This window comes from Miniopterus natalensis, chromosome 4, assembly GCF_054644295.1.
Source record: "Miniopterus natalensis isolate mMinNat1 chromosome 4, mMinNat1.hap1, whole genome shotgun sequence".
NCBI classification, from domain to species: Eukaryota; Metazoa; Chordata; class Mammalia; order Chiroptera; family Miniopteridae; genus Miniopterus; species Miniopterus natalensis.
This window is the reverse complement of record NC_142084.1, coordinates 26,320,113-26,345,911: the sequence shown is the minus strand read 5'-3', so window position 1 is coordinate 26,345,911 and position 25,799 is coordinate 26,320,113. Positions and strand designations below refer to the sequence as shown.

Sequence of the window (25,799 nt, the reverse complement as noted above, 5' to 3'; positions counted from 1 at the left end):
CATAGCACATCCACAGCAGCTTGGTGCAGCCAGGGCTCAAACAGGAGAAACTAGACAGACAGTGGAGGTGAGGAAGAGCCTTGTAGGCCCTGCTGAAGAGCTTTGATTTGATCCTGTAGCTGAGGGGGAGTCACTGGAGGGCTTTAATCAAAATATACACTTCGTCAATTCAGTATTTCAAGATTATTGTGTGGCAATATGGAAAGTAGCCTGGCGGGGTAATACTCCAGACCAAAAAGCTGAGGGCCAGAGTAGAGATGACTGATGGTGGGACTGGAGCAGGAGAGGTGTATTTTCAAAGGAAGCAGAAGTAACAGGCTTTGGTGATATGATTACAGGACAGGGAGACAAAGGAGTTAGGGATTTTTCCCATGTGTTTGCTTAGGTGACTGGCAGAATGGCATGCCTTTCACTGAGCAAGGATGGGATTGGAAGAAGATGGGAATTCAGCTGGGGTATGTTGCCTCAGAGGTTCTCACGAGACATCCAAGTGGAGAGATGGAGGTGTGGGGCTGGAAGTTGCCAATATGGAGATGTAATTGAAGCCATTGGAATGACCCAGGCTGAGGCCAGTGAGTTCTTCCTGGGCAGCCCTGATGTCAGGTGAGCCCCAGGGCTTAATGGCTGGTCCCTTGCCTCATTACCTCTTTGCCTGTCCACCCCCAGCTGCGTCTGCACAGTGCCATACTTGGTAGCCCAGCAGCTGAGGAGATTGGGTTTCACAACCAGCTAGCTCCAGGTCCTGGGTGGTCAAACAGCCCTGGTGCTCTGGAAAGCAGCAGTGGTTCTCCATCTTTTTCCAACCCAAAGGACAACCCAGGACCTTTGTCCTGCACCCTGATGCAGTGAGCCAAGGGGTCTCACCACTGCCTTCAGAACATGGTCAGCACTTTCTCCCCCCATCCAGCATTGCCTGGCCAGAAGTGTCCTGTGGGCAGCAGTGGTCTCTCTGACCTTTCCTGGCTTCTTAAGGCAGTTATGTTTCAGACAGCACACTTCACAGTTCCCAGGCCTCGTGTGCTTTTCACCAATAATGCTCTCTTCTCTCCCCTCCTCTTCTGACAACTTCCTTCCAAGCTCAGTTCAGATGTCTCCTCTTTTGCAGCCTTGCTCAGGTAACTTCTCCCACTGTATTCCTCTTAACACCTCGTACATGTCTCTAGTCCCCATTTATCACACACTACTCGCTCAAAAACTTACTGCACAGCTACTGTCTGCCCATTACATTGTAGAGGCCAGGATACAATGGAAGCAGGCAGTTTCAATGTCATGTGATAGGCCATCTGTTTATACATGATCCTCCTCCCCATGTCCCTCTACCTGTCCCCTAGCCTTACAACATGGCTGTTCACCGAAAACACAGCTTCCCCTGCTAGTCATCCAAGAGAGTGCTCATTCTGTCCCACCTCAGGGAACAAATATAGTCGAGTGTCTTTCTGTCTCCTTAGACGATTTCCAGACCATAACTCTCTCCCCTGCTCCTCTGGAAGTGACCCTTGGCTCTGTCATCTCCCAGCCACTCCTCTTTATCCACTGAAAACTCGCCTGCCCTGTTCTCCCCTTCCCAGTCCAGGTGAGATAATTTACCCGCTCTCTTACCATTATTAATTCCTTGCCCCATTGCCCTTCCATTAACCACCCACTCAGAAAAACTGCAGCCCTGGGTTTGAACCCAACCCACCTCTCCCATACCTCAAGCAGAACACTGACTCAAATCCATCTGTGGCACCTGGGCTACATGGTCTCCGCCTGCCTGAGCCCCTACATTGCCCAGTAGGCCTCTGGAGCTCCCTAGTTTTCTTGCTCCTCATCACTTCATTCATCACAGCCCTTTTGTTAGACCTCCATTCTCCTCCAGCTTCCACATTTTCCCCACTCCCGCCTTATTTTTGGCAAATAACCTCATTTCCTGTTTCAACAAGGCCAGTGGACAGGCACTCTGTCAACTTCTTACTGCCCCACCTGCAAGTTTTCTTGTCATGAGGATGAATTGCCCCTTTTCTTAGCTAAGGCTCATGCAGTCCTTTCTTGCCTCTTCAGGCTACCAGCAACTTCCTGTCCTGTGCCTGCAGCCTCTCCTCTGGGCTCTTTCCCACCAGCATTCCACTGTGCCCACTACTCTCTTTTGAAACTGAACAGCCAACTGTTCCTTGAGCGTACAGCCTCTGTCTCACCCCACTCATCTTTTTCCTCTCATCACAGCCAAATCTCTTGAAAAATGGTCTCTCCATTCACTCTCTTTACTTCTCCAATCTCACAGCAAACTCTTTTCCACTCCTACCCCCCAGAAAGCTACCAGTGACTTCTTTGTTGCCAAATCCAAGTCATACTCTCCTGTCCCATCTTCTTTGTCCAGTAGGCAACATAGTGCATTTTGTGTTTGTTCTCCTTTTCAAACATTGTTTTCTTTGGCACTACCACTCTCAGCTGGAGGGTGCAGGAAAGGACAATGGGAATGCCAAATTCACCACATTTCCCGTCTTTTTCTCTGCCCTCTTTTCTGTCTCCTTTGTGAGCTCCTCTTCCTCTACCCGACCCTCCCCCTTGAGGACACATCCCTGGGAAAGAGAAGCCATTTAGATGGTGTTGCCTCCCAGTTCAGTCTGGCCACCTGTTTCCTCTGTGCACTTCACACTGATGTCCACTACTGCTACCAGGCACCTCCTCACGCCGTTCCACAGGTACTCCAACTCAGCACATCCAGAACTGAGCTTCTTGTCTTTCTCCAAGAGGCCTGCTCCTCCTCCATTGTCTGTCTAGTTGGATACACCACCATCCACCCAGCCGCCTGAATCAGAACCTGGGTGCCATCTTGGGAGGACTGCATCATGGTGATCGAGAGCAGTGGGCCTTGGAATTGGACCTCAGTTTGAAACCTGGCTCTGCCACCCTTGCTGTATGACCTTGGGCAAATCACTTAACCTCCAAGCCTCAGTTTCTTCATCCATAAAATGAGAAGAACAGTAGAACCTAATTCAGATTGTTGCAAGAATGAAATGGAGTGATGCATGGAAAAGGTTCAGCAGAGTGAGCGTTTGGTCAGTGTAGCTGCTATGGCAGTAATGGTTGTTGGAGTTGTTTTTGTGACTCATCTCATTCTCTCTCCCCACCCATCACTGAGAGTCCTGGCCATGCCACCTCCCGAGTAGCTCAAACCATCCACTTCTCTCCATGCGTGGCCACTACTTCAAAAGCTTTCAATGGCTGAATGTTGCCCTTAGGATTGAACCTAGACTCGAGCATGGCCTCCAAGGTTCTTCAAGATCTAGCCCCTGCTTAGTTTGCCAGCTTCACTTCAGTCTATCCCTTCTGGCCTTCCTGCCCACCTCTACTCTACCTACCCCCAGAAGAAATCTGGGCTCCAGCTCTACCTCTAAGTGGTTTGCACTCCCTAAAGATTTTGTGCTTTTCCATTTCCCAGCCTTTCCACTTGCTTTTCTGTCTGGAAAGTGCTTGTCTCGCCCTCTCCAGAATAATCCCCCTCACCCTTCATGCTCAGGGAGATATTACCGCCCCTGGGAAGCACTCCCTGATGGCCCTGTCTGGGTTCCCAGAGCACCCCGTGCTTTTTTCCCTGTAGCTCTTATCACTATCACTCAGAATGTCCCTGTCACTCAGAATTAAACAGCCTGTTTGCATGTCTTTCTCGCCCAGTACACTCAAGTCAACGAGCAGAGACTGTCTTCTGCACAGCTGAATTCTCAGAACCCAGTCTAGAGCCTCAGAGTCAATGATCATGAAATGACTATCAGACGGGATTGAAAAACATAAGAACTTCTGCAGATCACAGCTGGGTGTGCTGTCTCAACTCTGCCACTTACTAGCCATGTAACCTTGGGCCAGTTCCTTATTCTTTTCAAAGTCGAGTGTCCTCATCTGTAAATTGAGGAAAATGATGCAGCAAGGGCAGTTATAAGGATTAAATGAGACAACCTGTGGGAAATACCGAGCTCAACAAATAGTGCCTGGCAGAAAATGTGTTTCCTGCTTTTCACTGCCAAGTTGTATGCTGTTCCATATTGCTCCCTCTACACCAGTTTTCAGACATCTTTGCTTAGCAGCAGAACTTACTCTATTCTGCAAATGAAAAGGAACTCAGTTTCTCCCCCCCCCTTTTTATTGAATTTATTGGGGTGACACTGGTTAACAAAATTATACAGGTTTCAGATGCTCAACTCCACAACACATAATCCATACACTGTATTGTGTGTTCACCACCCCAAGTCAAGTTTTCCATCACCATTTATCCCCCCCTATACTCTCCTCCACCTTTCCCCACCCCCTAGTCCCCTGGAACTCCACTTTTAACAAAAGCAAAGATGTTCTGGTACAGGGGAGGATTGAAGAGAAGGGCCTTGCAATCCTTTGTGCACCCCCATGGCCTCAGTGCTCTGCCCATGGCCTTGAACGTGATGGTGCGTAGCTGGAGACACTGCTCCAGACTGAGCTGCTCCCTCATCTGAGCACCACGGTGTCAAGGTGCGTAGCCTTACGTGTGGCCTGTGAGAGGGACACACACATTCTCAGGTGTCCTCATAACAACCCTATGAAGTATAGGTAGGTCATTTTTCTCCCAGATTTACAAATGAGGATAGTAAAGTTCAAAGAAAATGAGTGATTTGTCCAAGGTCCCACGGTTGTGGTCCTAGTCAGTTGTGGAGCCAGTGTTCAAAAACAATGAGAGAACTTTACAAAAATACTTTAAAGGGGGGAAAAAGGATAAGAGGATAAATGTATGCCCGTTGGTACACAGGGTCACCCTCTTTAAGTTGACTTTGAGGTGGTGGCATGCCTTCTTTTCTGTCCCTACTTTCCTTTTTCTGTTTCTTCCCCTTCAGTCCCAAGTCAGCTGGAAATATGTGAAATTGTGGAAGTCATTCAGCCCCTAGCACAATACCAGTCCACCACCTTCCCATAGGCCTTTGACATCTGTCTCCTGTCTTCCTATAAAGGTCTCCTTGGTCTGCTGGTGCTTTGAGGTTGGGCAGAGGGGTAGGGTGACTTTCCTTTTCACTCTCCAGATCTGGTTCTGTCAACACTAATCAACAGGGTCCAGCCTCCCTGAGCCTCCTGGGCCTCACCTGGGCAAAGGGGCTGCTTTTACATCTTGCCCTAGAGGCCCCGTGTGGCTGTCCATTGTATGCTGTGGGGCACACTTTAGGTGTGGCCTTGATTACTTGAGACCAACTGAGCAGTGAGTGGCCTTCCTATAGGAACTTGGCCCTCTTCAGTGACACTTGTGCACAGCATCAGATGGGCACACATTCTCAACCACCGAAAGTAGTCTGATCTGCCTTGGCAGTTCAGAAACATTTCCACATGTTTCTGAAAGACCCATATAATGGCACAGCTTTTCCCCCTCACCGCCTGTAGAATTGGAGGGAATCCTTCTGTAGCAGCCATCTTCCTCACATGTGTCCCCACTTTGGTCTTCACTCCAGATTATTGTCCCCATTTTACACACACTCCACTGAGACACAGCAAATAGGTGGATTGCTCAAGCTCAGACCTGGAAGGCAAGATTCAATGAGCTTTGTTCCTACCCCTTTGAGTCCAGCCTTTGTAGGCCCTAGGACTGACAGGGCGGCTCTGGATGAACGAGCTGTAAAAACCTTGCCCACTGGGTCTAACTGCCTCCACCCCCAGAATGTGTACCTGTCTGATTGCATTTCATATTCACTCCTGCAGGGCGGAAGGCCAGGATTGCCAGGCCCTGCCTCTAGCCAATTAGTAGTAGAGCTGGGCCCCAGGCTGGTGTGTCAAATGTCACGTTGTGCCTGTTAGCTGCCAGGACCCTGCTGAAACCGCCTCTTGTATTGGCAGGAAAAGGAGAAGGCCCAGTTGGCAGCAGACGCTCTAAAGCAGGTGAATCATGGTGTTTCTGGAAGCCGGGAACTGAGGCCTGCCAGGGAGAGATTTTTGGAGTGGCCTGACCGGGAGCTGGATCGGGTCAACAGCTTCCTGAGCAGCCGTCTGCAGGAGATCAAGAACACTGTCAAGGACTCCATCCGTGCCAGCTTCAGTGTGTGTGAGCTCAGCATGGACAGCAATGGCTTCTCTAAGGAGGGGGCTGTTGAGCCAGAGACCCAGAGTCTACCCCCTTCGAACCTCAATGGCTCCTCAGAGCACCGGCCTGATATCAACCTTGACCTGTCCCCTTTGACTTTGGGCTCCCCTCAGAACCACACATTACAAGCTCCAAGCGAGTCAGCCCCACCATGGGCAGAAATGAGAGGCCCCCAACCACTGTGGACAGAGGTGAAGGGCCCCCCTCCTGGTATCATCCCTGAGAACGGGCTAGTGAGGAGACTCAACACTGTGCCCAACCTGTCCCGAGTGATCTGGGTCAAAACACCCAAGCCAGGCAACGCCAGCTCTGAGGAGCCAAACCCAAAGGAAGTCCCTAGTTGCAAGCAGGAGCTGCCTGAGCCAATAGCCTCAGGTGGGAAGACTCGGAAAGGCAAGAGACAGGGCAGTCAGGCTAAAAAGAGTGAGGCGAGTCCAACCCCCCGGTCCTCAGCCAGCCTGGAGGCTCCCAGTGCTAAGAACCAGACCTCTAGCCCCAAGCAGCCAGGCAAGGCCCTGGAGCCTCCCAAAGTGAGCAGCTGTGCTGAGGCCGGAGAGGGGAGCCAGGGGAGCTGGCCAGAAGCAGGCTGGGCTGGCAGCCCAAAAGTTGACAAGGAGAAGGGCAGCTCCTGGCGAAACTGGCCAGGTGAGGCCAAGGTACGGCCTCTGCAACAGGAGTCTGTACAGCCCCCAGGCCCAGTAAGGCCACAGAGCTTGCCACAGGGCAAGGGCCGCAGCCGCCGGAGCCGCAACAAGCAGGAGAAGTCGGCCTCCTCCTTGGGTGAGTGCACCAGGAACAGTGGCTGACCCCCACCCTGCCAGCCCACGGGGTGGAGGGCAGTCCTCATGTGTGGGCAGCGCTGACCCAGAAGCCTGGCTGTGGGCACTGAGCCCTCCTGGCTGTGTCTTCCTAGACGATGTGTTCCTGCCCAAGGACATGGATGGGGTGGAGATGGATGAGACTGACCGGGAGGTGGAATACTTCAAGAGGTAGGTGTGGGGCTACCTGCTGTCCCACCTACACCTGGGCCTTTCAGAAAGGCCTCTCCCTCAGCTCTGAACCCTTGGATGGAGCCTCTCCATCTCCTCCAGGCTTTTTCTTACCAGACTCTGTACTGGAACCCAGGAGGCCACTTGGCAGGATTGGGCACCTGGGAAGGTGCAAGGGACTGACTGAAGGAGGCAGGCATGTCAGGCCCCAAGAACCAGGGCTTTTTCTGGCTTCGTTCACTTTGTTTATTCACTTGTACTTCCTCTGCTCTGCCTGGGCTGAGCTCTGGGGCAGAGGTGAATCAAACAGTCTAGATGGGGGGAGAGCATAAACACTTGTCTGGTAAGTGCTCTTAAAGGAGTAAGGGCGTGGGGCTGGGGGGTTGGCTACAAAAGAGACTGCAAACCAAGCTGAGGGGTGGGGGCTGCCAGGTAAGCCCTCCCAGAAGAGGTGGTAGCCAAGCTGAAACTTGGAGAATGAGTCAGCCAGGCAAAATAAAAGAACATTTGTGACAGTCGGGTCAGCACATACAGAGGTTTGAGGGTGAAAGAAACACATCCTTAGGGGAACGGTAGGCAGCCCAGTATAGCTAGAGAAAAATGCAGGGTGAAGAGGACGTCGTATCCTAAGGCAGTGTCAACTCTTCATATATTGTCCCCTGGGCTTGTGGGTGCTCCATCCAGGTAGCCCCCCAGCCAGCACAGCTCCCATTCCTGCCAGACCCCAACACCCAGGAACTGTAGAGGATGTGCAGAGCTGACCTGGCTTCTTTAGTGACTAGAACACACAGGTCTACGAGAGGGGTCCAGTAGGCAGGGGGAATCTCTGATTGTACTTCTCCTGTGTCATCCCTCAAACCTGACAGATTCTGTTTGGATTCTGCAAAGCAAACACGTCAGAAAGTTGCTGTGAACTGGACCAACTTCAGCCTCAAGAAAACCACTCCCAGCACAGCTCAGTGAGGTATAGAAACCCCCAAGTGTCCTGTGTACCCTCTTCCAGTGTTCTGCCAGCTTCTGTGCCCCCACCAGCCCATTTCATGCTCTGAGGCACAGGGAATTGGACTAGGGGCTTGGCATCCCTGACCCCTGCACCTCCACAGCGACAACCTAGCAGGCTATGCTCTCCAGAGGCACAAGCCCTGTCTCTTCTGCAGCCATTTATGCCCAGGCCTCTGTCCTTTCATTGCTCCTCCTGGGGCCAGGCCCTCCTGTGAGCTCTCCTGCCCATGCTCCTTAAGGGTCTCTTCCTGCACTGCCATCCCCTGGGGTATCTCCGCCAGGCTTCTACTTCCCTTGCCAGCTGCCTCCCAAAGTGCCTTGACAACCATGGGCCCCAGAGGGCTGTTCCCACCCCTGACATTATCAGCCTCAGAGTTGAATCTCATTTGCTGCGCCTGGCTCCTCCATGCAGGCTACCAGGGCCAGCCCCAAGGGAGCAGTGAGGCATGGTCAAGCTAGACCAAGGACTTACAGGTCATTTAGGCATGGAGGGAGGAGTTGGTGGGTTCCCTCCCTCAACAGGATAGATTCTTTGAGGACATCGATAGCAAATCTGCCTCCTGGAAGAAGAGACCTGGCCCCCAGCTGGGCTCTGGCCTCCCTTCCTGGCCACCTGTACAAACCCTTTTGTCTGAATTATTGACCACTGATGTCCTGGACTAAAATGGAAGACTGGAGAAGACACTAGGCTGAGAACCATAGTACAGAAGAGAAGGGTGGCTGGCAAGCAGGCTTTGATGCTGGGTTTGGGGCCTAATGGCTGTGTGGTGCCATATCTCAATGCTGAGCTGTGTCTCAGGTCAGGCCTTTTCTGGTTGGTAACTGCATAGTGCCCTTAAGGGAACAGGATGCTGGGGCAGGTGGGCTGAGCCCAGGACCACCCCACTGCCAGGAGGGTATCCTCACCTGTCCCCCTCCTCCTCTTCCCAGTGCCTCTTTGGGCCAGGGCAGCAGACTTCCTGGATCCTTGGCTGAGTCTCCTTTTCCTATTTTGGTTCAGGACCCCCCACTGTTGATGTTGGCCTCAGCTCCCCAGGTGCAGCCTTTGGGGCTGGGCTTCCTCTGGTACCCCTGTGCTGCCCCAGAGTCAGGACTTTCCTCAACCCTGCTGCTCTGAGGGGCTGAGTTCCCTGATCCTTTGCCAAACAGATATGTACACTCCCAAGAGCTTCTGCCGGGGCCAGGGTGCCCTCTTGCCTCTCTTCTCTACCTCCACTGAAACCAGGAGTGGTGGGGACCTCAGGCACTTTATTGTCCCTTCTGAGAGAAAAAGGTGTACCTCCTCCCACAGGCCCAATGCCCCTGTCATCCAAGAAACCTCATCCAGCCATATTCTCCCTCTTTGGCTGATCTCTTTCCCATGACAGGAGATGCTCGCTTCCTCCACCCCCCCTACCCCCTGATCTCCTTTGACCTTTACCCTCCTCAGAGCAGGACAGGGAGCCCTGAGTGCAAGAGAAAGTAGTGCTAGCACAGACTTGGGACCAACCCAGGCTGTGTAACTGGAGCTTATAGGAGAAGTCTGAGAGCAGAGGTGGCCTCTCCCCTGCCTGTACCCAAGAGAGCACATGCCAGAGGTTGGGCTTTTGCTCCGTACTGGCCTGGGAGGGGTATGCTGCCACAGGGGGCCATGAGCTCCTCAGGGATGGTCCCACATTCCTGGAGGTCTAGGATGTTTCACATGTTGATAGAACACCAGGACTGGGGCTGTTTTCTGACAAGGTCTTAACTTTCATCCACTGTTGGAGGTGATTGAGGACGTCTGTGGGAGCAAAAGTAGTAGGCAACTGTTCTGCCTCCACGAGGACGCTCGGAGACCCAGAGCTGGCATGGGAAGGCCATTACTCACCATGTGGCCATGCTCTTCTGTTTTCTCAGCCCCTGCTGGGTCCAGCCTCTTCAGGGTGTCCTGAGACCCCCAACTGCCAGCTGAAGGTCTACAGTTTCTTCCTCCTCCACATCCCTACTCACCTGCCCAAGACCCTCCCTGCTCCTCGCCATCCTGGACCAACCAAAAGCTGACTGGATGCCGTGCTGGGCTGGGGCCCCTCAGGACCTCCACAGAGCCGCCTCCTGGTGCTACGCAGCCTCCACACTCAGAGCCCGGGGGCTGGGCTGGCCTGTGGGCCGGGGGCTGATGGTACTGCTGGCCCAACACTGCTCTTTTTGTGTTTTATTTTGTTTGTTTGTTGTTGTTTTTTAATTCTTTACTTTTGATACTGTGAAGATCTTTCCTGCCGAAAGATAAAGCGACATTTGGACACAGACTCGGTGTGTTGGTCATTTGCTAGGCTGGGTCAGGGGTGAGGTGAAGGATGTAATCAGAAGCAAGGGATCTGCCTTAGTCACTAACCATGTTAGGCATATACTATGTATCAATGGCTTGGCATTGTTTCCATTTAATTCTTGATGTTCTAAGTGGGACAGTTAAGTGGGAATTTTATAGATGAACCTAAAGCTAAGATAGGAAAGTGTAGTAAACTCAGTCTGCCTGATCAGGGGTAGAGCACAGGCCTCTATGACTGGTCTCTGTGCCCTTTCCTCCTGTTGTGAGGCCTTGTACGGGAGCAACCCCTTCCCCACACTGTCTCTTTCCCCCCTGTAAGTTGGGTGAATTGGAGGAATGGGACTTGGTCTATGAGTAGCTGATGTGAGAAGGAGCTTGGGGAAAGCTTAGCCTGGGTATTTGGGGTTGTCAGGGAAAGGGGGGGGTAGATGGAGGTTTTATAAATTGGATCTGACTTTCTAATGGGAATAAGACATGTAGCTTAAGTACTTGAGAGTTAAGAGGATAATGAACCCTTCTGTAAAGTAAAGCAAACTACCACGCACCCCACCCCACCCCACCCCCATCCAGTAGATCTGGTTTATAAAGTCAGGTTTTAATATAATAGGTTTGCTAAAAATGCCTCACTGCCCGGTCGGGCATGGCTCAGCGGTTGAGCATCAACCTAGGATCCAGGTGATCGGGGTTTGATTCCCTGTCAGGGCACATGCCTGAGTTGCAGGCTTCATCCCCAGTCAGGCGTGTGCAGGAGGCAGCCGATCAATGACTCATCATTGATGTTTCTATCTCTCTTTCCCTCTCCTTTCCTCTCTCTGAAATCAATAAAAGATATATTTTTTTAAAAATAAAATAAAAATGCCTCACACACGTATGTGTCCCAGCTGCTTGCCCCCAGTGTTTTCTCGACTAAAACCAACTCTTAACTTCAGCTCATGTGGGGAGTGATGGAGGCAGTGGCCACACACTCACTAAGATACTTTTATGGAGTGTTGGGAGCAGGACTAGAAACCACTCCCTCTTTCCACCCCACCCCTCCACCTGGTTAAGCCCCACCATGAGCTGGCAGTAAGTGCCAACTTCCTCTCCTAAAGAAGTGGAACAGCACTGCCCACAGGCTCACAATTCTTGGACCCTTGCCTTTCCCAGCCCCAAGGAAGTATGGATAGTCTCCTGTGAAACCTTTCTCTGTGTATTACCTGTGTTCCTCTCACTCTCTGTTGCACCAGCCTCCTGCCCTTAAGTTGAATTGGCACAGCTATGTTAAATTCTGCCTCGCCCAGCCAGTGTGGCTCAGTGGGTTGAGCGTCATCCCATGCACCAAGGGGTCACCAGTTCAATTCCCAGTCAGGGCACATGCCCAGGTTTGGGGCCCAAGGCCCAGTGGGGGTACGTAGGAGGCAGCCAATTGATGTTTCTCCCTCTCTAAGATGAATAAAAACATTTTAAAAATAATGAAAATTCCGCCTCATTTGAAAACTGCAGGTCTTATTGAAGTAGTGATTTTCCTATAGATAAAGACTTCTGTGAGTGACATTCTGGACCTTCTGGGCCCCCTGGGCCTGGCCTCTGCCTCCAGCACTCACTCCAGCCATACCTACAACCTCAGTCTCCAGCTTGGCCTGGCACCCTTAGATCTCCTGACTTTTGCTCACATACTTCCCCCTTCCTGGATTACCCTTCCTTCATAAATTCCTGCTTATCCTTTACATTCTAGTTGAGAAGCCACTTTTACTATGAGACTTCAGTGTGCCTTGCCTTTGCGATAATTCCAAAAGTGGTACCATGTCTTTTGATACTTCTTAAACTTAAGACTGGTTATATTTTTTGTTTCCTCAACTAATCCATAATCTCACAAGGCAGGTTTGTGTCTTGCTCATCTTTTATCTGCTTCAGCACTGCACAATGCCCACCACACACATTAAATATATGAAGAAGACAGCACTGACCCATCACTGACAGTCACCGCCCTGCATGCTCTGAGCCCAAATTACCTCTCCAACTCTTGCTCTGGCTACCCCCACCCCATGTGAGCCAAGTGGTCTCTTTATTCCCTGGGAATCTGCACTTGCACATGGACAAACCACTCCTGCTGGACCCTCTATCAGGGGGTCTCTTTTCTTCCTCTTCTCTCCCTGCCCTGAGATTCCACACTTCCTTGGAAGCTCAGATCCAGTCAGTGCTTCTTCGAAGTCGCCTCAGGTTCCCTCTGAGCTCTATTACAGCATTTACAATAATCGCTTACACGCATATGGAGAGACCCTCAGTTGAAAATCACCGTCATCGGTAGTTTATTTACCCCTCACTACTATGAACATAGGTGTCTCACAGAAGAGGACACCAGTCAGAGCGGCAGTACTTGAGTCATTTATTCCGCAAGGCGCACCCTGCCCCCAAGACCTTGCGAGGAATGGAGACCTAAGCCGGATTCGTCCCGGTCCCAGAGCTCCCCGGCCATTAGAGGGCACTGTGTCCGCCGGCAGGGAAGCGCCGCCAGACGCCATGCTGTTGAGTGAGGGTGGGCACCTGGAGGGATCCGCGGTCTGCGTTCCGGGAACCACCCCCGCCACCGGCCCGGGTGTGAACCTTTAGCGCATGCTCCAAATCCTCCAGCTTCCCACAATGCTTTGCCTGACGCTTTCGCCCTCAGCCCTGGCATCCGCCGCGTAGCCACACAGAGAACGTTGACGCCCCACTCGGGAGAAAGTTTGTCCCTCGGCGCGATCCGGCACTCAGAGTTCGTTGCTAGGCGCCGACGGCCGCTTCTTCACATCTGGTTGGAGCTCAGAGATAAGGCGGGGTTTTTTGCCGTGGGGCGCATGCGTGCACATAAGGATGGAGGAGTCGGAACCTGAGCGGAAGGTGGGAGCGGGCCTGGGGTCCCGCGGTTGGCGAGCTGCAGTGAAGACCGGGAGGAAGGGGTTCCGGGCTTGACTCGTGTGTCTCTGCAGCGGGCTCGTACCGACGAGGCGACTGCCTCAGGAAGCCGTTCCGAGGCGGAGGATGAGGACGACGAGGACTATGTGCCCTATGTGCCATTGCGACAGCGCCGGCAGCTGCTGGTAAGGGCCCGGGGTCTGAGGAGTAAGGGTAGAGGATGGGTCTTCCAGGGATGGGGGACTACCCCTGGTCTACGGAGTGAGGGGTCTACATGGGAGCTTGGCTCCCAGGCACAAACCAGAGGGACTGAGGGGTAAGGCAGCGCTGCACCTCGGGCCACGATCCTCTCCCAAAAGCCAGGATCCTGGCCGCAGCTTCTGGGCGCGGTGCTGCACCCTGTGTTGGGCTCGGCTCTGAGGGGGGGGGTGGAACCTCAGCTCCAGAAGCTGCTACAGCGAAGACGCAAGGGAGTTGCCGAGGAGGAGCAGCAGGACAGTGGCAGTGACCACCGGGGAGATGAGGACGACATCCCGCTGGGCCCACAGTCCAACGTCAGCCTCCTGGATCAACACCAGCACCTCAAAGAGAAGGCTGAAGGTGGGCTTAGCAGTTGTGGGAGGCTCAGCTTGGTTCACTGCTTTGGTGTCCCTCTGACTGCGTTTTTTCTCAGCCCGCAAGGAATCTGCCAAGGAAAAGCAGCTGAAGGAAGAGGAGAAGATCCTGGAGAGTGTGGCTGAGGGCCGAGGTATGGTTATAGCCTGGGCGGGGAGGAATTGGACTGAACCTCCTCCGCGAACCCCAAGCATGTTATATCTCAAGGGGCCTGGTCTCTGGCAAGCAGAGGCCAGCCCTGAGCCACATCTCTTTTCTCAGCTTTGATGTCAGTGAAGGAGATGGCTAAGGGAATCACATATGATGATCCCATCAAAACCAGGTATGTCTTTATAGTCTCTGGAAAAGCAGTTACCCTTACTTGGAATAGTATGTAACTGAGACTGGCAGGAACATGCCAAAGCCAGCTATGCCAAGGGCCTCTCTTGACTGCTACCACCCGCTCACAGTTGGACACCTCCCCGTTATGTCCTGAGCATGTCTGAAGAGCGGCATGAGCGTGTCCGGAAAAAATACCACATCCTGGTGGAAGGAGATGGTATCCCACCACCCATCAAGAGCTTCAAGGAAATGAAATTCCCTGCAGGTACCTAGGAAGTGGGAAAGTCAAACATCTGTAAGGTTATATCCTAGCCGCTACTGAGCTCAGCAGCTGCAGCATAGCCAGTGGTAATGGAGGGATTTGAGGAGGGGTTTCTTTAGGCTCCTTTTTCAGTTGTGCCAGCTGAAGATATTCACTATTTTGTGCCATTAGGGACCTTAATGGGGCAAATAAGGCTGGCCTTAGGTCTGGGTGTGAATGCTGCCTCCACTTAGCCTAGGAGCTTTGAACAGGCCTGTCTGTCAGTTTTTCTTCCCCTCTTTCTCTGTTTCATCATTTGTAACTTGAGGGGAATGGTAGTAGTTTTACAGGCTTTGGGGCCTGATAAAGTACCTGTGAGACACAAGGATGATGTCCGGGTTGTTTTCCATAGCCATCCTGAGAGGCCTGAAGAAGAAAGGCATCCACCACCCAACACCTATTCAGATCCAGGGCATCCCCACTATGTGAGTGTGGACCTGGGGGCCCTGAGAAGGGCTGTGACGGGCAGTTCCTGTATTCTGCTGAACCTGACCTGCAGGCCTGTCCTCTACCAACAGTCTATCTGGCCGTGACATGATAGGCATTGCCTTCACGGGTTCAGGCAAGACGCTGGTGTTCACTTTGCCCGTCATCATGTTCTGCCTGGAACAGGAAAAGAGATTACCTTTCTCCAAGCGTGAAGGGCCCTATGGACTCATTATCTGTCCCTCGGTAAGACAGGCTGGCCTGGGGGGCAGGGCACCAATGAGACTGTCTTCTGGTACCAGCCCTTGCCCCTGTATCTATAGCGAGAGCTGGCCCGGCAGACCCACGGCATCCTGGAGTATTACTGCCGCCTGCTGCAGGAGGACAGCTCGCCACTCCTGCGCTGTGCACTTTGCATCGGGGGCATGTCTGTCAAAGAGCAGATGGAGACCATCCGACAGTGAGCATAAGCAACCCCTACCCAGGGCCTCCTCAAAGCCCCTAGATAAGCTGAATGATCCTTTGCTTTAGCTATTCCGCAGATTCTTGCAGAGGCCTAATTCAAGGAGCCCCCAATCTCACAGAGAGGTCAGCTGGGGTGGGACAAGGGGATGTGGTGAGGGACTGAGGGGACACAGATGGAACAGAGGCATCTGGGAAGTCAGTGGATCGGGGCATTCCAGGCAGAAGACAGAGGTGGGGTGCCTGGGGTGTCCAGAAAGGTTAGGGTCATTCAGTGTGTAGTCCAGCAAGAAGGCTGAGGCACTGGGGCAGGGCTGGACCTGTGCTCTTCCACACAGTGCAGTCCCCAGCTGTCTGGAGTCACAGACAGGTCACACCCAGTCACTGTTTGATAGGCATCAGGGTCTCAGGGAAGATTCAGACACAGAACAGTTGAGTTCAGCATACCAGTAAAGTGAGCCCTCCCAGCCCTATGGAGGGAGCTGGGGGACTGCAGGTTGAGGCCTATTTGAAGATTCAAGACAGCCCCCTACCGAGGGCAAGCGGAATGACCCAGGAGAAGGGGGAAAGGTGTGCCAGGCAGAGGTGAACATGTGGGTGGGAAGAGCTCCAGACGACAGATGGCATTGTTGGAGAAGGCTGCAGCCTGCTCCAGTAGAGGTGTATGCTGTACATAGGGCAAGGTGGTGGGAGTGATGAGGAGGGGACAGGTGAAGAGAGACAGGAAGGAGGCCAGAGGGGGGAAGTCACAGTGTCGGCTTTTAAGTAGGGCTGAGCAGGTGGCCCCAACCTCAGTGTCTCTCCTTGGTCCCCAGTGGTGTGCACATGATGGTGGCCACCCCTGGGCGCCTCATGGATCTACTGCAAAAGAAGATGGTCAGCCTAGACATCTGTCGCTATCTGGCACTGGACGAGGCTGACCGCATGATTGACATGGGCTTCGAGGGCGATATCCGCACTATCTTCTCCTACTTCAAGGTGCCTGTCCTTGCCTGGCCAGGGCACTCCTGCCACCCTCAGGGCTGTCCACCCCACCCACTGTCCCAGCTGCTCAGTTTCCCCAGCCCTCATGTGCCCTCAGCCCCAGCTCTCCCCTTCCTCAGGGCCAGCGACAGACCCTACTCTTCAGTGCCACCATGCCTAAGAAGATACAGAACTTTGCCAAGAGCGCCCTGGTGAAGCCTGTCACAATCAATGTGGGGCGTGCTGGGGCCGCCAGCCTAGATGTCATACAGGTAGGCAAGCACTCCTGGTAGGCATTCTCATCACTGAGTACTGGGTCTAGTGAGACTCCCTTGAAGCTAATTGGAGCAGGGTGGGTGGTCAACCTTGGGGACACTGGGGGTTTCATTCAAAGCCCCAACCCTTAGCAGGAAACATTCTTAGGGTGTCCAGCCCTTGGTTGCAAGAGGCTTCTGATGACCTCCTGGCCAGGATTGGGGGGCCAAGCTTCTGTGGTAGGGCATGGCTGGTGAGCCTGTTCTCAGGACCACCTGACCTAGCCCCTGTTGTGGCAGGAGGTAGAATACGTGAAGGAGGAGGCCAAGATGGTGTACCTACTCGAGTGCCTGCAAAAGACACCTCCGCCGGTGAGTGCAGCTGGCCAGGCTTGCCCAGAACCCTCAGGATGAAGGAAGAGGGCGGTTAGGGGCAGCACACGGGAAGGTTGGGGACACTGGGCGGAGGCAGTCCCTGTGACTGGAATTGGCCTTTCTGGACAGGTGCTCATCTTTGCAGAGAAGAAGGCAGATGTGGATGCCATCCATGAGTACCTACTGCTCAAGGGGGTCGAGGCTGTGGCCATCCATGGGGGCAAAGGTCAGGGTGGCATGTGTGTAGGCATGGACTCTGCTGCTATAGCGGCCCCTCACCTAACCCCTTTCCCTGCCTGGCTGGCTTGCCACTACTCCCCAGACTCCTGCTGTCACTGTGACAGCTAATACCTGACCCTCCCCAGACCAGGAAGAACGGACCAAGGCCATTGAGGCATTCCGGGAGGGCAAGAAGGATGTTCTAGTGGCTACAGACGTAGCTTCCAAGGGCCTGGATTTCCCTGCCATCCAGCACGTCATCAATTACGATATGCCTGAGGAGATTGAGAACTACGGTGGGAGCTTACGGGATTGGGGTGTGGGCTAGGCCCCAGTCCCGGGCAGTGGGCCAGAGGCTGTTTCCTCTCTCTGCAGTGCACAGAATAGGCCGTACCGGGCGCTCAGGAAACACAGGCATCGCCACCACCTTCATCAACAAGGCCTGCGGTGAGTCTACTGCCATGGCCACATCAGTTGTTCCCCGAGCCCTACAGGGCCCAGGGTTGGACCTAATGATTCCCCACTGCTCCCACAGATGAGTCAGTGCTGATGGACCTCAAAGCCCTGCTACTGGAGGCCAAGCAGAAGGTGCCACCTGTGCTGCAAGTGCTGCACTGTGGGGACGAGTCCATGCTGGACATTGGAGGTGACTGCAAAATGGGAAACAGTAGTTCAGAGGGGGGCATGACCAGAACACGACGAAACAAGTCCACACTGCACATGAGTGGATGGAGGGGTCTGGTGGGGCGGGGCCAGGTCTGGAGCATGGTACCTGGCCCTGTCACCATGCTGATCCCCGTTCCCCTATACCTCATGCCCCCAGGAGAACGTGGCTGTGCCTTCTGCGGGGGCCTGGGCCATCGGATCACCGACTGCCCCAAACTCGAGGCCATGCAGACCAAGCAGGTCAGCAACATCGGCCGCAAGGACTACCTGGCCCACAGCTCCATGGACTTCTAGCCGCCTGTCATCCCTCTTCTCCAAGAGGCTTCAGTCCCTGGGTTCCAGCTGCCTCCCACATACCAGCCCCCTGGACAAGAAGCCAGCATCCTCGGCCCAGCTGGCCTGGGCTGGGCCAGGCTGGGCCTGGCTGCCTGCCTGCCCTCTGTGACCCTGGAATTAATATTTTTGCTCCCCTTTACCCCACTTGCCATTAAAGCACAAGCCTCTCTAGTCTCAGCCCCAGCCCTGCCTCTGTGATTCACCTCGTCTGCCCACTACTTCCTGGTAGCCTTATCCTCTGACCTCCAGAGCCCTTCTGAAGCAGGGCCTGGGTTTCTCCCCAACACCCAGATTGCTCAGTTGTGGAAGAAGGCATCTAGCTGGGGCGCCCCTCTGAGCTTTATTCGACTCAGGCACCACATTGGTAAACAAGGCAAAATCCTTGGTTGGGTTTTTGGGTCTCTGGTTGGCTGTCATAACCTCCAGCCCTGTCCCAGCCTCCCTTTTTCAGTTGTATGAAGCTCCTAGGGCCCCTTGAGAGGCAACTTCCTGCCTTAAGCCCCCTGTTCCTGGTAGGGAATCTTCCACTCCATTTGCTAAGGGGTAGCCGGTGCCATAGGACTGCCACTCAGGCCACAAGCACTCCCTGATATGCTCTGTACCAAGCTCTCTGCTGGGCGGCTCACAGGTGACAGAGAGAGAGTAGACGTAATGAACATGGGCAGCAGTCATGAGAATGTTGGCAAATGGATTGGGATTTCCACATTTAGCAAGGGGTAGGAAGAGGACCAGTGCTGGTGGCAGCTCCTCTGTGCCAGGCACTTCATGTGCAAGGCCACATGCTTATCCCAGGACAGCAGTTGCTCAAGCCATGTTTGTCACGTTGTGTGTGACCTTGGGCAAGTTACTTAATGTTTCTGGGCCTCGATTTCCTCATTGTTGAAATGACAGTGAGAATGCAAAGGGCTGGGTTTGTAGGCTGGAGCTCAGGGTTTTCTGGTCCATGTTTGGCACAAAGCCGGGTGCAGGAGGCCCTTGGGAAAGATTTCCTGCCCCAGAAGCAGCACTTCATATGTGACCCCCAAACTAGATTTCTTAGCCTGTTTACATGTTCCTTTTCAGAGGTATCTTTGAATGAATGGCATGAAGCTATTTCCAAAATTCAGAGCCACATGCAAAGCCATCATACTGGCCTTCAGCAAAGCAAGGCAAAAAAATATATATATAGCCTGCCACCTACATTCATGTGGCCAAGGCTGCACATGAGGACTAGGGCACTGCTGGGGCCTTTGCACTCAGCATAGAGTGATCAGGGGAGGCCTCCCAGAGGAAGAGGCAGCTGGTCCCCAGAGGAGCACAGTGGTGGGTGCCCTGGAGAGGTTGGACTGGGTACTGGGCTGAGGAGCCCAAGCTACACCTGAGGGCAGTGAGGAGCAAGAAAAACGTTTAGAAAGGGGAGAGATTGGTGGGGCGGTGGTTCAAAGGGGAGATGCTCGCTCTGCCATTGGAGTGGGCTGTGAAGATAGAAGAGAGCAAGTGATTAGGAATATTTTGAGATAAGGACAAGCCTACCAACCAGGGTTGCAAGTGGGAAGGCAAGGAGTTTGCCAGTCTGGCTGTGGAAATCTTAGGCCTCAGTGTACAACTGCCCTGAGGGGGCAAGGGGAGGGGTCAGTCCATGGCTGGGGACCCAGCCTGTAAGTGTAATATTTACTCACACCCAGCTGATCCAGCTGCGAGCAAGGGTCATTTGCCCTCAGGCAGTCTGAGGCCCCCACCAGGCATGTGTGAGCACCTGGGTCAGTCAGAACCCTAAGGTAAAAATATGTAATGCCCTCACCCCCTATTCTAGCTCCTCTACTGAAGAAGGGGCTCCCCTCCCCCAGTCATACAGCTGCCTCTCTGGACGGAGGGAGGGGAAGTGGCCAGAAGGGGAAGTGTGAGGAGTTCCCCTCGGCCTGTCACCAGTCTCCTCAGGCATTCGGAGTGGCGGCCCTGGGGCCCGCCGCGGCCATGGAGCCTCTGGAGACCCCCGTCAAGGATGGCATCCTCTACCAGCAGCACGTCAAGTTTGGCAAGGTGGGGACCCTGGCTGCCCAGGATAATCGGTGGGCCTCCACCCCAGCCTCAGACAGCCCACCTGGACCAGGGAGAATGGTGATGGGAGTCAGGGTGGGGGATCTAACCCAGGTATGGGGTAGGAGAGAGCCCCTTTCTCATCCTGAGCAGGAGGGCTGACCCTGAGTGGGCCTTGGGGAGACCCTACCTCATTTATAGATGGGGAAGCCAGGAGTTGGGAGGGCGTAAGAACCCAAAACTTGGCACAGGGCAGAGCCGGGAGGCTTGTTAATCCAACAGCCTTCCACCCTTTGGAAGGCCAGGGGATGAGCTGGAGGAGCCCCCAGAGGTGGAGCCCCACCCTGCAGAAGTTCGGCTCCTCCCAGACTGTCATGGGACATAATAGGGGGTTCACTTCTCCTCAGGCAGCAGGCCCTGCACCCCCACAGCTCAGCTGCAACTGCTACTCAAGCAGATAAACGGTCTGTTTCCTTTGCTTGACGCTATTTGCATGTTTCCTTCCTTGCCATCATGAGAGTGAGGCCTCCCTCCCACCACAGTCCTTGTCCATGGCCCATGTGACCTTGGCGGGGGTTGGGGCACCAACGGAATAACATTGTCAGGTGGTCTGTTTCAGTCACTAGATACTTTACGGACATTATCCAGTAGAAGCCCCAACCTCACCGTGTCATGACCTTTTGAGAGACCAGGACACTAGTGCTTATGAGGGTATCAGGAAAGGGATGGATTTAAACCCATGGCTGGCTGACTCCAAGCACAGACTCTTCCCCCTGCTAGGCTGGCTGTGGCAAGGCCTCCTTCTCTGAGGCCCTGAGGAGTTGGGGGAGGCAGAGGCTAGCCTGGGTGGCCACGAGTGTTTGCTGAGTGGCTTGTGCTGAGCTGAGCTGCAGTGAAGGCCTTCACCCCCATCCTCATCTCCTGCAGAAGTCCTGGCGGAAAGTGTGGGGTCTGCTGTATGCAGGGGGCCCATCAGGTGTGGCGCGGCTGGAGAGCTGGGAAGTCCGGGATGGTGGCCCCGGGCCAGCTGGTGACAGGTCTGCAGGTCCTAGCCGACGGGGAGAACGGCGGGTCATCCGCCTGGCTGACTGCGTATCAGTGCTGCCAGCTGACGGTGAGAGCTGCCCCCGGGACACTGGTGCCTTCCTGCTCACCACCACTGAGAGAAGCCACCTCCTGGCCGCACAGCACCGTCAGTCATGGATGGGTCCCATCTGCCAGCTGGCCTTCCCGGTGAGCACAGGGCAAGCGGGCAGGGCATCCAAGGTCTGGCCCTGGGGGGACCAGCTCACCCCCGCCTTATTTATTCCATATTCATTCACATCCTGTCACTCAGCAAGCACCTGCCAAGCACCTATGAGCCTGGGAAACAGCCCAGACACCACAGAATAAGTCTCAGATGGCCATACATGCTATGGAGAAAATGAAAGGCTGGGGTGGGACCAGGAGTGAAACAGAGGACATTAGTCAGAATGGTCTAAGAAGACCTCTCAGGAGTCCTCCAGGACAGCCCACCAGGGAAACATCTGAGGAAAGTGTCCCAGACACAGGTCTAAGGAGTGTCCTGAACAGAGGGAACAGCAGTGTGAGTAAAGGCTCTGAGGCTGGGAAAAGTTTGGTTTGGCTGGAGGGCAAGGAATGGGAGGGCCCAGGAGGAGGCAGAGTCTGGTGAGGGCCAGCTAAAACCACCTTGGGTCACATGTGGAGTTTGAGGTTTTATTATGAGTGAGAGGAGAAGCCTTTGGGAGGGGTTGAGCTAGGGACTGAGTTTTAAAACTTCACAAAGTCTGTAATGGACCAAAAGGAAATGAGTCTGGTGGGTTCCTCAATAAGTGAAACATAGAGTTACTATATGACCCAGCAATTCTCAAGAGAATTGAAACATGTTCAAACAAAACATGTGCAAGAATGTTCAGAGCAGCGCTATTCCCAAAAGGCAAAGGAGCAAACAATCCAAATGTCTGTCAGCTGATGGTGGATAAGCCAGATGTGTCTGTCCATACAATGAAACATTGCTCGGCCATGAAAGGAATGCAGTAGTGACACAGGCTACACAGTGGATGAATCTCAAAAATATTAAGCTAAGTGAAAGAAGCCAGACACAAAAGGCCACCTATTGTATGATTAGGCAAATTCCATAGCAATAGAAAGCGGGTTGGTGTTTGCGAGGGGCTGGGGCAGGGAGCAATGTGGCATGGGTATGGGTTTTCATGTGGAGTGATGAAAAGTTCTGGAACTAGAGAAAGGTGATGGTTGCACAACCTTGTGACTTTACTAAAAAACACTGAGTTGTACACTTTAAAATGATTAAAATGGTAAATTTTATATTGTGCATTTAAATTTTTTCAGTTTAAAAATTGGAAAGAAAAAAAAAAGGAACAGGAGCAAGGTGACAGTGAGGAACCTGTTGCATTTGGCCCTGGCCATGCTACCATGGGCCAAGGTGGTCATGGTTGAGGTGCTAAGAGTCAGCTTGAAGTACATGAGGGAACTAGGAGTAGGGAGGGTTGAAATGGAGCCAGAGGCCTGGGGAGGAGTGAGTGGCCAGTTCACTTGTTCTCACCCCTGAAGCTCCTGCTCTTTCACCACTCTAAGCTGTGGGGGACACACATGGTCTGGCCTGGTCCCTAGCCTAGTGCAAGGGTGAGGGGGCCATGCCATTGTGTGTCCCTGATTTACAGCTCTCGGGGAAATCTGCTCAGAGGGGTGCCCAGGCTTGTACAGTGTGTCAGAGGCAGAGCTGGGACTGGTACCAGGTTCCCAGTGACATCTCTGCCCATGAAAAGAGCGCAGGAAGAGGCTTGGGGATGGGGGACTCTAATCTCTGACCTTGGCCCATTCCCCAGGGCACAGGGGAATGTTCCTCTGGATCAGGGGAGGCAGAGGCTCCCAAGCGGGGCCTGGTCCCCATGGAAGAGAACTCCATCTACTCTTCCTGGCAGGAAGGTGAGTCAGGGAGGTACAGGGGCAGCCTCGGTGCCACCACACCCAGGGCTGGGACCTCTAGGGACCATAGCATCTGTGCCCTCTGCTTGCAGTGGGCAAATTTCCGGTGGTGGTGCAGAAGACAGAGGCAGCTATCCGCTGCCAGCTGAAGGGGCCCTACGTCCTGCTGCTGGGCCAAGATGCCATCCAGCTGAGCGAGCCAGCCAGCCAGCAGGCCCTCTACACCTGGCCCTACCACTTCCTGCGCAAGTTTGGCTCCGACAAGGTGAGGCACAGGGCCTGCAGTGGAGGGGACTAGGGTACAGTGGGAGATCGGGGGACCCCTTGGCCGTTGACCTGCCCATGTCACCCATGACCAGGACGTGTTCTCCTTCGAAGCTGGCCGCCGTTGTGACTCAGGTGAGGGCCTCTTTGCCTTCAGCAGCCCCCGAGCTCGAGACCTGTGTGGGGTCGTGGCGGCCGCCATCACCCGCCAGCGGGAGCGGCTGCCTGAGATTGTGGGGCCCGGGCCCAGGCCCTGCCCCTTGCCTCGGGCCACCTCGCTGCCCTCACTTGAGCCCCCTGGAGAGCTGCGGGAGTTGCCCCCTGGGCCTGAGCCTTCAGGCTCTCGTAGGGCACGCCTGGCAGACCCTGGGCCGCAGAGCCTGCCCCCGCTGCCTGTGGAGACTGGGCTGTATGCTGCCGTGTGCAAGCCAGCCAGCGGGTCCCTGGCCGCCACCGAGCACCTCTACGAGAATCTGTCTGGGCTGGAAGCTGGCCCCACACCACTTGACCTGGGGAGTCCTGCACAGGAGAGCCCAGGTGGCTGCAGTCCCCCGGCCAGCCCCATCTACCACAACAGCGAGGACCTGGGCTTTCCTGGCCCAGCCCATGACAGCAGCCTGGAGGCCCAGTACAGGCGGCTGCTGGAGCTGGAGCTTGGCGACAATGGCGATGAGGCTGGAGTCTCGGGCCGCCCCGGTGCCCATACTGGCTTCAAGGCCAAGTTGGTGACACTGCTGAGCCGAGAGCGGAAGAAGGGCCCAGTCCCCTGCGACCGGCCCTGAACACCTGGTGTGGCCTGGGATGGGACAAGAGGGTGAGCGAGCAATGGATATCTGAGGACATGTCCCTGCATCCACGCTGGCCTTTGGGGCCAATGCGGATGGCCTGAGGAGGCCCCTCAAGAGCCCTGCCTGTCCCCCAATGTATAGTGTACAGGTCTGCTGAGAATAAAGCCTTTAGCTCCCCTCTTGGTTCTGCCTTGTGGTCCACAGCCTGCACCTCCTCACTTCAGTTCCTGGCAGTGGCGTTTGGGATTCACACAGGCACACAGACCCGCCCTCACATGCATTGCAGCAGACACCAGTGCCCTCTGCTGAGTTCTAGGGACACGGGTGACCTGGTGGGTCTCAAGCCCACTGCAGCAGTGGGCAGGATGCAGATAATTATGGCTCTGTGTGCAATAGAGTCAGACAGTTGGGCAGAGGAGAAGTGAAGTTTCCTTTGGATGGAGTGTGAAGGGCAGGTTGCACCAGGGGTGCAGGGAGCCCCAGGGCTTCCAGGCACAGAGAGGAAGGGAAGAGGTATATACAGAGGGCCCCAAGGGGCTAAGGGGGGGGTTAGTGGCTGAGCATGAGAAGCCTGACCATCCTGCAATGATCTTGGTCTCATCCTCAGTGGAGGGACAATCGGACTATGGAAGGAACAGTGTGGAGGCCAAACTTGAGGGAGCCCAACTGGGAAGACTGAGCTGGGAGAAGGTGATCGAGGTGCCGGGAGGGGCGGGTGGAAGGGACTTCAACATGTGTGCACACCCAAAAACCCTGCTTTTGCTGAGGAGCACAAGTGCTCAGACACTCTGGGGGACCCCTGGCCTCAGTTTCCTCAACTGTCAAGGCTAAAAATCAAATTACACATTAGACATGCATTCATTCATTTTCTCATGCATATTTTACCACATGCCCACTCTGTGCCAGGCACTGGAAACATTGCTGTGTTCAAGGAGCCCCAGAACCAGAGGGAGATAAGCAAGTCTTATGAAAACTCTGGTGCCTTCCTTACTGTCCTCCCCTCATGCTACTTCCTGTCACCTTCCCTGGGACCTTATATACATAAGTATCATGCTCCTGAGGACCTGGCTTCCTGGCCCCTTGACCACAACTCTGCCTCAGCTACCCACACCCTTGGCACACCCTTGAACTTTGTCTTTATGACAGTGACCCTCCATTGTCACTTCACAGTGTCACAATCTTATTTCCAATCATCTGCCTCTGGCCAGCTTCTCTCCTTCCTGCCCACTTCCTCTAGCATGGCACATACGGCTCCTCCCCAGCTGCCCGAACTGCAGCGACCCTTCTCTGACTCTCTGTGTGACTGCTGTCCACTGTTCTATCCTTGTCCCACTTAGATTCTGTGCTCCACCAATGGAGCCACCCCCTCGCACTCCTCTCTCCTTCCATCTTCTTTGTCCAGCAAAACCCCAGCCTTGGGTGGACCAACTTTCCTCTGTGCCTGGCAGCTGCCCACGGCCAGAGAAAGTCATGCAACCAGGCTGATTGCATTGTTTTTACCAGAGTGATCGCAAACGTCACATAAGCAGGCTCTCCATGCTGCCCAGAGATCCTGCAACCCAGAGTAGCTGCTTTTCTCCCCCCCAAGACCTTCACATTTTCTCCCCTCGATCCCTGTTCATTCTCAC

General features: G+C 54.1%; 3 protein-coding genes across 13 annotated transcripts in view; all 3 read left to right on the top strand.

Moving 5' to 3' along the window:
- The window catches only part of FAM193B (family with sequence similarity 193 member B), a 32,274-nt gene extending 21,949 nt beyond the window's left edge, over positions 1–10,325 (top strand). For 9 of the 10 annotated variants that reach the window (XM_016203297.2, XM_087816463.1, XM_087816460.1 and 6 more), the window contains 4 exons: positions 5,824–6,847; positions 6,981–7,056; positions 7,923–8,020; positions 9,937–10,325. In XM_016203297.2, the coding sequence (XP_016058783.2) occupies positions 5,824–6,847; positions 6,981–7,056; positions 7,923–8,019 (1,197 nt within the window). In that variant the 3' untranslated portion in view covers position 8,020; positions 9,937–10,325. The remainder of the gene's footprint in view (positions 1–5,823; positions 6,848–6,980; positions 7,057–7,922; positions 8,021–9,936) is intronic. The other variant, XR_015714392.1, reaches the window with a different exon arrangement.
- Positions 10,326–13,068: 2,743 nt separating this feature from the next.
- DDX41 (DEAD-box helicase 41) lies at positions 13,069–18,334 on the top strand. Its single transcript, XM_016203249.2, has 17 exons — positions 13,069–13,204; positions 13,294–13,404; positions 13,660–13,819; positions 13,893–13,967; positions 14,096–14,156; positions 14,284–14,420; positions 14,809–14,881; positions 14,975–15,128; positions 15,206–15,342; positions 16,160–16,322; positions 16,448–16,579; positions 16,862–16,933; positions 17,066–17,162; positions 17,302–17,451; positions 17,531–17,602; positions 17,691–17,801; positions 17,979–18,334. Exons 1-17 carry the CDS (start codon positions 13,178–13,180, stop codon positions 18,113–18,115), a joined length of 1,869 nt encoding a protein of 622 aa, XP_016058735.1. The 5' UTR covers positions 13,069–13,177; the 3' UTR covers positions 18,116–18,334.
- A 1,361-nt stretch (positions 18,335–19,695) lies between these two features.
- DOK3 (docking protein 3) lies at positions 19,696–24,165 on the top strand. 2 transcript variants are annotated; one of them, XM_016203248.2, is made up of 5 exons: positions 19,696–20,176; positions 21,101–21,406; positions 23,020–23,119; positions 23,212–23,384; positions 23,479–24,165. In XM_016203248.2, the coding sequence occupies exons 1-5, from the start codon at positions 19,928–19,930 to the stop codon at positions 24,163–24,165; spliced, it is 1,515 nt and encodes a 504-aa protein (XP_016058734.2). In that variant the 5' UTR covers positions 19,696–19,927. The 2 variants fall into 2 exon arrangements, with proteins under 2 accessions (XP_016058734.2, XP_087672075.1); XM_087815949.1 differs by having other exon boundaries at positions 20,111–20,176; positions 21,104–21,406.
- Positions 24,166–25,799: the final 1,634 nt, after the last annotated feature.

What these genes read in the sequence shown, in the direction of transcription:
- DDX41 (XM_016203249.2), top strand. Translation starts at nt 13,178, where the DNA reads ATGGAGGAGTCGGAACCTGAGCGGAAG. An exon ending in GATGATCCCATCAAAACCAG is followed by an intron (nt 14,157 to 14,283) that starts GTATGTCTTTAT and finishes ACCCGCTCACAG; the next exon opens with TTGGACACCTCCCCGTTATG. An exon ending in CCAGCCTAGATGTCATACAG is followed by an intron (nt 16,580 to 16,861) that starts GTAGGCAAGCAC and finishes CTGTTGTGGCAG; the next exon opens with GAGGTAGAATACGTGAAGGA.
- DOK3 (XM_016203248.2), top strand. Translation starts at nt 19,928, where the DNA reads ATGCCCTCACCCCCTATTCTAGCTCCTCTACTGAAGAAGGGGCTCCCC. An exon ending in AGCACGTCAAGTTTGGCAAG is followed by an intron (nt 20,177 to 21,100) that starts GTGGGGACCCTG and finishes CATCTCCTGCAG; the next exon opens with AAGTCCTGGCGGAAAGTGTG. An exon ending in TCTGCCAGCTGGCCTTCCCG is followed by an intron (nt 21,407 to 23,019) that starts GTGAGCACAGGG and finishes CCCATTCCCCAG; the next exon opens with GGCACAGGGGAATGTTCCTC.